At 41.3% G+C, this 12724-nt stretch overlaps 1 protein-coding gene across 1 annotated transcript in view; it reads right to left on the bottom strand.

Annotated features, from left to right (window-relative positions):
- Positions 1-11256, bottom strand: part of slc27a6 (solute carrier family 27 member 6) — a 41648-nt gene extending 30392 nt beyond the window's left edge. The window contains exons 1-3 of the mRNA XM_042394822.1: positions 10720-11256; positions 5120-5329; positions 2456-2614 (exon numbers count right to left, since the gene is read on the bottom strand). Coding sequence (XP_042250756.1) covers positions 2456-2614; positions 5120-5329; positions 10720-11206 — 856 coding nt within the window. The 5' untranslated portion in view covers positions 11207-11256. The remainder of the gene's footprint in view (positions 1-2455; positions 2615-5119; positions 5330-10719) is intronic.
- Positions 11257-12724: the final 1468 nt, after the last annotated feature.

Raw genomic sequence — 12724 nt, 5'->3', positions numbered from 1 at the left:
CCATACATTCCCAGTCCACCTCACTACTCATTTGGGTCTCCCAGGTCTGTCCAGCAGTCTCCCACGCCACCTGATCCAACTTACCACCAGATGATGCTCAACTGACAGCTCTGCTCCTCTCTTTACCTGAATGTCCAAAACATGCGACCAGATCTGATGACGCAACTACCAAGTTGATCATCGATCTTTGGCCTAAGATGTTTTGGTACCAGGTACACTTATGAACAACTTTATGCTCAAACATGGTGTTCGTTATGGCCAATCCATGGCTAGCACAGAGGCCCAGTAACAATGCACCACTCAGGTTCAGATCAGGCAGGCTGTTCCTCCCGCTCGCCCCCCTTCAGGTTTCTCCATCATTGCCTACATGAGCACTGAAGTCCCCCAGCAGAACTACGGACTTGCTGGGCAGCGCCCCCTCCAGGGCCCCACCCAGAGACTCCAAGAAGGCCAGATACTCCAAACTGCTGTTCAGCACATATGCACAAACAACAGAGTCTTCCTCCCAGCCATATGTAGTCACAAGGAGGCGATCCTCTCGTTCCACAGGGAGAACTCCAACACCACTGTGCTCATCCGAGGACCAGTGAGTATCCCTACACCTTCCTGGCGCCTCTCACCCTGGGCAACTACAGAAAACGAGAAAGTCCAGCCCGTCTTCAGGAGTTTGGTTCCAGAACTGGTGCTGTGTGTAGAGGCGAGCCCAACTATATGTGGTTGGTACCGCTCCACCTCCCACACTAGCTCCAGCTCCTTCCCTACCAGAGAGGTGATGTTCCATGTTTACAATGCCTGGGATCAGCACATCCAGGTCCCCAACCCTGCCTGCTGACCGTTTGGCAATGCACCCCACCCTAGTCTTTATCCCTGTAGGTGGTGGGCCCACAGGGTAGCGACTCCATGTTATTTCTATGGGCTGTGCCCATAGACTGTATAAAAATAATGGACGTAGCCACTGTGACGTCACCCATTGGTTTGTGGACTTGGTTTTGGCAGTTTGACCATCGCTATCTTGGATTTTTGGAGTCAGAGGTGATGAGAAGTGACCATATTTGGATGAGACAGCGGAGCTGACCCTAACGCTTGCTGCTAGGTTGGTTAGCACAGTGCATTTACAGTCTATGGTTAACTATGATAATGCTGATGCACTAGCACTACTTTCACTAGTGAAAAACAGGCTTAAAACCATTTAAACAAAAATGTACTTACCGGAAAAAACTGAACATCTGACTGAGGGTCTTTGCCTTTCTTAGGCAACCGAATGGTTAAAATTAACTTTCATGAACTGAAAACACACTGAAATAGCAACGGCTACGCCTGTACCCTGAATCTGGGGTTACACCATGTTTACGTTACCGAACCAACATTGTCACCATGGTAGCAACTTGTCAATCACAACATAGTCATGCCCTAAAGCATATGCTGCTTTATCTTCAAATTTAAATTAAATCAGTCCATAATTTACAAAATGAACATCATACTGTATTGAAGAGGTCTTGAAACTAGTGATTGAGACAATAAACTCATTAGGAAAATGTTTACTGAGGTAATAAGTCAAGTGAGGAGTAGAGTAGAGTCATTTTCTATGGGAAAATGACTCTACTCTATACAAACACATTTCTTTTTGGAGCCAGTGGAATCACCCCCTGCTGACTATTAGAGAGAATGCAAGTTTAAGGCACTTCAGCATTGGCTTCACTTTCCAGACTTGGAACTACCAGCTTGGCTGTGCCTGACCAGGTCCCATGGGTCAAGGCCTGAACACCAGACGCTCACTAGCAAGCTCCCCTCCCAGGCCTGGCACCAGGAGGGTGCCCTGGTCTCCCTCTTTCAGCAAAGTTCCCATACACCTGAAATGCTGCATACATGTACAACAATCTTAACTCTCAAAACTAATGTGGCAACAATGATACATCTAGCTCCTTTAAGCTACATGGAGCCTCATGGTCATTCAAGCAGGCAAGGAAGTCAGTTTATAATAACATGTTCCATACATCCTCCAAACCATGTATGTCCATGACCTACCTCTCACAATAGGCAGTCTACTGTATATAAACATTTTGCACTTATTCAGTCTGCCTACAACAATGCTGAGTTCTGTCCTTGCTGCTGCACTGCTGCCTGCTTCAGAATGTAACTCCCCCCACCTCCCCAGCCACCTGCTGTATTAGCATTCAGTTGTTTGTGATGTTGAACGTTTCTGGAAATGTTGTTTATCTCAGGCTCTGCCGGAGGGTTTTTGAGCTCAGGGACAGTCTGTGTCAAGCTTGCTCAGATTTGTTCCAGAGCATTACATGAACAAGAGTCAAACTAAAATGCATGTTATTGCAGTAGGGGGTTAAAATCTTGACATGAGCGTCATGTCTGAAATGTGTTGATTTCATCTGACAAGATAGTAGAGATGGTTATAACATATAGTTAATACAAAATGTAGGAACATTTAAGGTCTACCCACCCAGCTCAATGGTTCCTCCGATACCAATCAGTGAAGCTGCGCTGTGGTAGAGCGGCAGAGGGATGTATATCACATCATCTGCAGTCCCCCCAAATGCCCAGAATCCTCCTGCTGCCTTCAAGCTTTGGAGGTGAGTTATCACTGCAGCCTTAGGGAGCCCTGTGAAAATTAAACACATGATGTTATAAAAAAAACATTTGATACTTTTTGACCAATTCAACTGCACTGCCTGCCAGTTGACTATAATGTTAACCTGGCTAACGTTAGATTTAACCGGCCATGTGCTACCTCCCTGACATTGCAATACAATGTCATACAACACTGCAAACATTTCCTTGTCATTGTACCAATATCATAATAGTTTTGTGGCTTCTGTCTCCAGTAATGAAAGAGAATGGTGTTGTACATGCACAGGAAGTCAGTCTTCATGCTTTCAGTCCTGACATCTCTCTGATTCTCTGGTTTGTCCTCTGTGTTAAAAGCTCTCCCTCTATATTAAAGCCTCTCTTCAGGTCATCATGATGTGCATGTGATGGAGATGGTGAAGACAGCCGTATTAGCTGAAGTCAAAGCATTTCTGTTCTGACAGATGAATGACTTCCAGTAGGAACAAGCTTTTAGTGTCTTTCTGAAGAGCCTGATTTCACAGCAAATTCAGAGGGGTTTCTAAAAAAATAAATGCCAGCAAATTCTCGATCACAGTTCAGTCTACACTGTGTTGAACTGGGGCTTTTTACATTAAAGGGGTATTTCAGCGATTTAGTACATCACTTCCATGAAGTTGGGGAACTCACAAGAGACAGACTTCAAAATGGTTCAAATTGAAGCAGCAAAGGAAGAAATATCCTAATTTTTATCCTATAGTATGCCACTGGATCCTACACTTCCCATAATGCAAGTCAACAGTGTCACTCATTATACCCTACCTACCCTACCCTACCTATGGTAAATGAATCCAAGCTCCATTTTGTAACTAAAACTAACTAAAACATTAAAAGTTCAACACCAAAAAGGACCAAAACTTGTGTGAAAGCCTGTACAATACTTTTATGAAAACAGGAATCAAGTACTTACTTAACTTATTATGACTCCAGCTCTGTGCTCAGTGAGCAGACATGAGATTACTGATGCTGTTGAAATATTTCCCAGAATGTTTAAATATTCCTTTAATGTTAAATGTAGGACTCATGTTTGCAGGCTATGTGAAGTCCTGAATTACACTTTCGTTAAAATACAAGCTACTTTCACTAATATTGTAGGCCTGACAGCCTATTCATGAAGCCTATCCCCATTGTATATAATACATTTGTCAACCATGTACAACCAGAGCAAGAGCTCACAGTTCAGTCTTGGCATTAAGACAAACACAGTTATGGTGTGAGAAGGTACACTGGAGGGATTACACCAGGAGGTGTCCCCACGGGAAGCTGAAGGAGGCCTCGGGGAACATCTGATCTGGTCTGTTTACCCTGTTACCAACACACCCATAACACACATAGGAGGCTTTATAACAGACCATAGCATTCCCGATACAAAACATATCTTGAATTATAGAAATAATCTACACAGATGGTGACTGATTATTTGTCATTGCCTAGCCAACACCTCACATAAAGGGCAATGGATGTTTTCTGGCACTGGAAGACTTAAAGGAAAATGATGAATTCAAATACTCCAGACAGGAGTCCATGCAAGAAAAGACTACAATGCAAATGAAACAATGGCAAAAAACAAATCACAACAAAACAACTTAAAACTGAAGGAAAATCAACAAATAAACCCAATAATGCCTTATACCTGCATCCTGACTGCAAAACAGTTTAACTGAAATGAAAATGAATGATTTAACACAAAACCTGCAAATGGTGGGGAACATGGCCTAGTGGAAAGGGAAGGAAGAAGCCCTCTCACTGACATTCAGGACCAGACTGAAAGTCCAAGGTCGATGATCAAAATGATCAATTTTATTTTGGGTTACTAACTTTGTATATATTGCTCTGCGTGGTCACATTGTGCTTGAGAACTTATACTCTTTAATACAGGAGACAAAGATATGACGCAAGTCATCTAAAGCTCGGAGTCACGTTAGATATCATCTCTTGTATTATAATTTTTGGTGTACTGCAGTAGAATTTACCCCAACAATTATTCATTATTTCTTTGTTATAAAGCCCCAAAACCCCAAAAGGTTAGATGAGATAAGATAATAACAAAAGTCATATCTTGTATTAAAAAGAGTATAACTTGTGTGGAAAAGATAATAATTTGTATGAATGTGCTCCATACTTTGTGCAAACAACACATGAAGCATAATGGTAATTCAAACACTTGCATCCACTGATGAGCATCAGCTGTGCCTAATCTTTCTGTACAGCCATTTGCTAAATGCTCAGTTCTTTGATGTAAAGTGTGTCTGACTTCAGGGAGCTCCATACTAATCAAAGCAAGAGTGAAATGTAAAATGTTTGTTCCTACATCACAGCAACACTATTGCCACCAGACACAGTACTAGTTCACTTTATACAATTCAGGTGTTCTTCTTCATGATCTTCTGTCATACTGTACACGAAACACCCTATTTGAGAAAGGGTTGTTACAAGAACAGACTACACATGATGTTATTAGTATGAACTGTCCTATCTGAGCTGTAGTGTACAGACTCACCAGTTGTTCCAGAGGTGAAGATGTAGAGGGTGGGGGATTTGAGGGAGGTGGTGGCACGTAACACTGCTGGTACAGGCTGATCAGAGGCAGCGTCTATGTTATCCAACAGAGTGTTAACCTGTGTGTGCTCACTCTGGCTCTTCATAGCCCACACCTGAATGTTGTCCTCCAGCAGGCTGGGTAGGATGCCATCGAGACATTCCACTAGATCTGGAAGACAGAGACCAAGATTCAAGTTACATTTCATGATAGTGATTGAAGATTGTGCTGAAATAAAACGTGTTGTGTCCTACATATGTGGTGTAAATACATCAGGGCAAATAGGAAGCTAACAATATATAATGATAAATGGTATAATACCATAAAACGTACTTTTTAAAGGATTGTGCAACTAGTGCTGGTGTTTCATGGTGACTCTGCATGGAATATTTTAAGAATGGAATTGTAATCAGTGTATGCAAATATCTTTCTCAATGACTGAAATTATACACTGTGCCAATTGATATCATGAACCTCCATGGCAAATGACTGAAGTCGAGTATTTCACAATAAAACTCAACTCCTTATGTATATTGTAACATAAGTACAACATTGTCTAAATGTGAGTGCCTTGATTCAAACGATACATGGAGGAGCACTCTAATGCAGCACAAAGTAAACAAAATCCTATCAGCTCACCACAGTCATAAAAAGAGAGAACACAGCACTGCTTTGTTGATCATTATTCTGAATCATGTTAGCACTGCTGGACCGTCTCTCAGGGATAATTATAACTTATAACTGCTATGACACATCTATGAATCCTACTCCATCACCAGTTAGGAAAAACAAAACTAAAAGCTCCCCAAGGAAGGACTACTAGTAAAGTCCTGAAGGAATTATAATGCAGTAGGATGATGAGGATAATTGGCATTGAAAAATGAAGCAGGGCAACCCTGCTGTTGTTGTAAGAGTTCTTCCACTCTTTCCACCCTATTAGGATACGTATCTGACAGACAATAATTTAACAATACATAATAACACAATAAGAATAATAATAATATTAGCTCTAAAGCAAGAAAATGCATGATTAGGATTCAATTTTCCCTCACTGCTACAATGAGTCTCCCTGTCTAACATCTAAAAAGTGTCCCGCTGACACGTCCAGGCCAAGTGCTGAGGGCATGGCAAATAAAAAAAAGCCAAATCAAAGATAATGAACGAAATATCAATAACAGTGCAGTGGCAACACCCACTGTCTCCCGGGGGTATTCGCCCTATCCTGGATCTATGGGCTCTGAACGAATATCTCAGGAAATACAAATTCAGGATGCTCACGCATGCATCCCTGCTGCATCTAGTATGTAAGATTCGCTTTCCAGGGAGTCTGTTACGAGTACTGTGCACTCCCCTTCGGCCTGTCTCTAAGCCTGAGGGTGTTCGGTGCATAGAGCACAGTGCATAGAAGTGGCAATAGCCCCTCTGAAACAACAGGGTATCCACTTGGTCACGTATCTGGACAATTGGTTGCTGTTAGCGCAATCTGAGCAGGAGGCCAGGGCGCATATGCGTATTCTCATAAGACACCTATCCGACTTGGGTTTCGTGATGAACACGGAAAAGAGTATGATGTCTCCAGCACAGAGCATAATCTTTCTGGGATTATCTCTGGACTCGGTGTGTTTCACAGCTCGCCTCTCGGCAGAAAGAGTTAAGGTTTACAGGGCGTGCCTCGTGCTTTTTCAACATCCATACACTTTCGGTGCATCCCTCGTATGCCCAGATTGCCCCAGGTGATGTAAGGATGACTCTGAAGCCCAACCCAGCCTTTGTGCCTAAGGTGGTTGGTTCATGTTCTCCAATTGACCTTGTGGCCTAGAGAGCAGTGGTCATGCATTATGTCCAGTGTGTGCACTTATATGGATAAGACGAGGGGTTTCAGGAGGACGATAGGCTGTTTATCTCCTGGGCTAATCCTCATGTGGGGAAACAAAGCACAAAACCCACCTGTCACAAAGCAGCGCCTCTCCCACTGGGTGAGAGTGCCCCGTGCAATACGGGAGCTACCACATCCCATAGTGAGACACTGAAACGAATATTATGAAAGAAAACTTTCTCGCTTCTCTGAGTAATATGAGTGAGATGTCTCACCAGACAACCCCTCTTGCTGGGGCGAGTGAGAAGAGGTGCTTATCTTGAATGAGGCAGTGTCCACTGCATAAGCTATTTCAGGTAGGTGGCACTACCTGCTGCAGACAAACATGTTCACCAGCTAATCAGGATTGGCATAATGAGATTAATTTTGTAGCGAGGCGTGCATCCAATAGTGAGACATCTCACTCATATTACTCAGAGAACTGGGGTTAGGTAAATAACAAAGTTTTCCCTGCCCATGTAACTCATGCCGCCTTTGTATTACTGGCCACCACCTTTGTTGAAATTTCGTTGCGTGACGTTGACGGAACAAAAAAGGCAGAACTCAACTGCAAGAGCAGTGCAGCACCCAGACAGTCTACAGCACACATACGCTGGAGTTCATCTTCACAAAAGGCAGCGGTTGCAAGAATGTTTTTATTTAAATACTAAATAATTACCCTTGTGAGATGAATGTGAAGTATATTGTGAACATTCTACACCGTCACTCAGAGACTAATGTTAGCAGAGCAGAGCAGCAAAGTCCAGCAGTAACAAAGGAGACCAGCTGACCAACACACAATGCAGCATTAAACAACTTAAACCAACTCTGAGGTGAAGAATATAACCCTGAACAGTCTGTTTCACCTCAGAAACCCTGCACCTGCTCAGTGTGTTGGACTATGATGTTTTTCCCCAGAGCTAACAGTGCAGCAGAGAATCTGCTCTCCACTGCTGGAGACATGATGTTGATAACACAGCGGAGCACCTCCCCCTCATTTTGTTATTCTCATACAGCTAGGAGACTGTAAGATGCTTACAAATTAATTGATCCATTAATTAATGCAGTTAATGTTTTAACATTTACCTTACCTCTCTATATTTACCTCTGCCAGTTATGTTTCATATTGTATTTTAATGGGCTACAGACACCAGTGAATGGTTTGGCACACAAGTAAACTGGAGCAAGAGACTGAAAATAGAGCCCCCCCCCCTTTTCTATTCATTCAATGGAGAATTGGTTTTGAATTGAGAATCGATTCTGAATCAAATTGGCACCCAAGTATTATGATAATATCAAATCAGGATATAAGCATATTGTCCCAGGCCTACAAAATAAACATCATTTGTCACAATCTTTATTTTTTTATCTTTTTGTTCCATCTTGGTATAAAATTTAAATCCCTCTGGACACTTTTGTCTGTCAAATCATGATTTTTTTTTTTTTACTTGAGCGCACGACTAATAAATGTGTGCACACAAACTGTGTATGTCGCACCATGCACCTTCTAAAACCTTTGCCACCTTTATCTCAAAAAGATCCAGGGAAAAACCTGGTGTATGTTATATATTTTACATCAGTGTTCTTTGTATTTTTGTCAAGTTTTTTTTTGTTTGTTGTATTTTTTCAAGTTTGTTCAAATAAATTCTTATAAACACATGTGTGGTGTAATTTTTAGCTGAAAAGAAGGCAGGTGTATGTTTGGGAACCACTGCTCTAGATTTACTTCAATAAACCCTGAACCATAAGCTCTAGAATCTGATTTTTCTCGGATACCTCAGCTCTACCAATATTCTTAAATGACACAAGAGCGTGGAGAGTGTACGAGAATGTTCCCACAGTGACATGACTCTCCATTTCTTGCAGGATCCACTGTACTCTCAGACACAGGAGAATCATGTCAACAGCAAGTACAATATTGTGTAAGCCTATCCTATAGGAACAGTGTCTATATATGGCACCACAGCTTCTCTTATCAGTGTCTGGCTGTCCCAGCTATTCCATGACTCCTTCTTCTGTTGCACTGGGGTTGTAGTGAGGACAGTGTTCCTGACCAACATCATGCTTGTTTAGTTGAGTAATGATCTGTCATCCTGTCACATGGCTCCAGCATGGTGAATCCTATTAACTGTAGAAACAGGATTCTTCCAGAATGTCATATTGTTTTATCATTTAAATGGAACAGCAAATATTGCACGTTAAATGACGTTTCATCAGGGTGCTCCCAGCTTAGAGGGTCCTTATGTGACCTACACCTTTGATTTTTCCTCCAGACCATGGCATCAATCAGATCAGTTTTAGATATAGCAGCATATTTCAGAGTGTATGCCCACATTGAGCAGCCATTCACATCCCTCACTGAACTCCAACCTGGCAGGACATTTGGAGATTGTGGTTCTCTATTGGACATTATCACAAGTGTGTGCTGTATCTAAACTACATGTTATCTAAATGTTAACTACATGTCTATCTAATGTTAAGCATGTGTAAAATATATATATTTATATGTAAAAAATACACAACTGGGATAAGTGACAGTACTTCAATTGTACTGTATGTAAAGGTGCCTCTTTAGTAATATTTGACTGATTCCAAAACAAACACAGCCCTGCATTAGTACTGACACAATAACAGAACAACACAGAACTAATTAACAATCATTTTGATTATTAATGAATCATTTTAGTTGCTTATCAAGAAAAAATACTGCTTCTAGTTTCTCCAGTGTGAGGGTTTGCTGCTTTTCTCTGTTTTATTGTCATTTACATTATTTATACAGTACCAGTCAAAAGTTTGGACACACTTTCTCATTGAAGGGAATGGGAAGGTGTGTTCAAACCGTTGACTGGTACTGTATTTACACACATGACTTTAAAACTTTGGGTTTGAGGCTGTAGGTTTGACAAAACAAGCAATGTGAAGACATCTCATTGGATTCTGGAAAATTGCTTTGCTATTTCCTGACACTTTCTTGGATTAGCAATTATTATCATAAAAATTTGCAACCAGATTGACCTTTGAGCAAAATAACAGCTGCGTGCAGCTCTATCTGACATTCTATTAGCTTATACATTTATAATCGTTAACAGAGTATGTTGCATCCTAACACATCCAGCATGTTTGTGTTTACCTAACAAACGTAAATCCAGCATTCATGCTCCTTTTAGCTCTGTTTTGGTCTCCACCAACTCCTGAGAAAAATATCTGTGAGTGTAGCAACACTGATGAGAGCCGTAAGACTCAACACTACAGTCAATGTGAGGGCTGGAAACCAAAACAATGCTTTAAAAAAGAGCTGCACATCCCTGCAAATTTCTGTATTATTTTTCTATGTGTTTGGTATTCTGAGTGACCCCTTCCTATTACATGACGCCATTTGACTCAATGTTTATATAAAAAAAATTGCTTAAGGGGTCAGTTAACCCAAACCACAAAACGAATCATTATTATTAAATGATATGGATAATTTAGAATGAGTGGCACATTATTTCTGGAAACACAATGTGTTGATGTGTTGAGCGGCGCCAACAAAATTCTATTCACCACCTTTTTTTGTTCTGTTTTTCAGTTAAGGTGAACTGACCCTTTCATGCAGGTTGAAGTACAGTAGGTAGTTTGTTCACCTCCTTTGTAATACATAAGACACAGTGGTGTACAGGAGAAGTGGGGATTCAGCACAGTGATAACAGGAAGGTGAGAGCTTTACCTGCGCCGACAATTAGAGCTTTGGCTCCGCAGCAGTTGAAGCAGTGTAGCAGAGACCTGGACTTTATGTTTGTGTTGAGAAAAGCAACCGAACAGCCGACCTTTGCCAACCCGAACCACACGCACAGGAAGTCGGGCTCATTGTTCATGAGCAAGGCAACGCAGTCTCCTTTCCTCAGTTTGAGTCTGTCGAGGAAAACATTTGCGAGTCTGTTGCTGCGCTTCTCGATGTCCCCGTAGGTGTGGATGTTTCCATCGTAGATAACAAACGGCTTGCCGGGTATACGTTGCGCCTGCTGGATGAACCTGTCCAGCACTGTACACACTCTGGATCTCAGCTTGAACAGCTCCAGCTTCGCGCCGTACCTGATTATATTCAGCAGAAAGACGAGGTCATTCCAAAAGTATGGAAAACAGAGTTTCTGCAACACATGAGCAGAGAAAACACCTGCGAACAGAGCTGAGAGCCAGCCCAGAGAGGCAGCCATGTCTGCGGCTAGAGACAGCGAGAGGTCACCGAGGAGACTGTGGAGACTCAGAGGTGAGCGCGCTGTTCACTACACTCACGGTTACATGTTTCAGGTGAGAAACAGGGACTGTCAGTGTGATGTAAGCCAACTGAAGTTAAGCCACACAGCATAAGAGCAGAACATGGGAAACGCTGCCTTCAAAATAAAGGATAATTTGACAGGAGGATGTGGCGTACGCTGTACAAAAACATTTAATAATTTATTTTTTTAATTTAAATATATATTTTTGAACACCCCATCATCCAGGACGGGCAGGCATGCAAAATACGTCTTTTTCCTCATCCTGAGACAGAAGTTACACAACATAAGCATTTTATTTTGAAGGGAAGATGATTTCCTTTAAGACTTGTTTTCTTGGGGAAATTTGACATTGTGTCTCTGGAAGTGAAATCATGTGACTGTTGCTGTGGAGATGAGTGGGCGGGCGTGCTGAGGCGCTCTTCTCGTCTGTTTAAAACTCAGATAACAGAGTTAGTGTGTTCGGGCAGTTAGCAGTGAGGAGAGGCCCTCTGCTGTCAAACTTTTACTGAGCAAAAGTTCAGAAGAGAGTAAGTAGCAACAGAGTAAAAGGTGCAGTCTTTATGTTCTAAGGAAAACACTGTTTGATATGATGGATGACATCAAAAGGCAGATGAAGGATAAAGTTCAAACTTTATGGAAATATTGAAATTTAGGCTACTAAGTAAATTATACAAAATAATCTCCTCTGTTCTGACCAGCCTGTCACTGTGAATTGCACCATGGACGTCCAGTTCATTGGTTCAGTTTATAGAAAGCAGCATTTGCACTTTGCAATAGATGTGACACTAGGATAAAGCATTTTTAAACCTTATATATACTACTTGTAAACACTACTTTGTTAAAGAAAGAAAAAATACTCCAAAAAGCACATATAGTAGAAGGTTTCTAACTTACCTTCCGTGTCTGGAAAGCAGCGAGAGCCAGGAGAAACTCAGACTCACAATTACAAGCAAATCTCATGATTTGATATAGACCAAGGGACCTGTTCTGTCCTCTTTTGTTCTGTCTTACTAAAAGTAATGAGAGTGTATTTTTTAAAAGTGAATTCCCCACTGCTGAAGATGTTAATTCACACATTTAAAGAGAAACACACACCAGTGGTTCTTTGTGATTTTTTTACTATTCACTACAAAAAGAGAACAAATAGGTTCAATTTGGTTATTTTAAGCTGAAAGATGTAGCAAATAATGCAAAAGATATTCAAATAATCAGGATGTTCAAAACAGTGTTATGAATGTTGTAACCTATACTACAAATTACAAATACTGGATTATATACCCATGTATTTATTCACCAATGTATGCTTCAGTGTTACACATTTTTTAATGTTTTCACACCTTCCGGGTTACCATTCATTCAATGTATAAAAGACTTGACTGGCTTGAAATAAGTAATTCATCAAAAAAAACATCATGTCTGAAAATGGCTGAATATGGTCAGCAGAGATATCAAGTT

The sequence above is a fragment of the Thunnus maccoyii genome, chromosome 19, assembly GCF_910596095.1.
Source record: "Thunnus maccoyii chromosome 19, fThuMac1.1, whole genome shotgun sequence".
Taxonomy (NCBI): domain Eukaryota; kingdom Metazoa; phylum Chordata; class Actinopteri; order Scombriformes; family Scombridae; genus Thunnus; species Thunnus maccoyii.
Note: the sequence above shows the minus strand (reverse complement) of the source record. Positions and strands in the feature narration are given on the sequence as shown.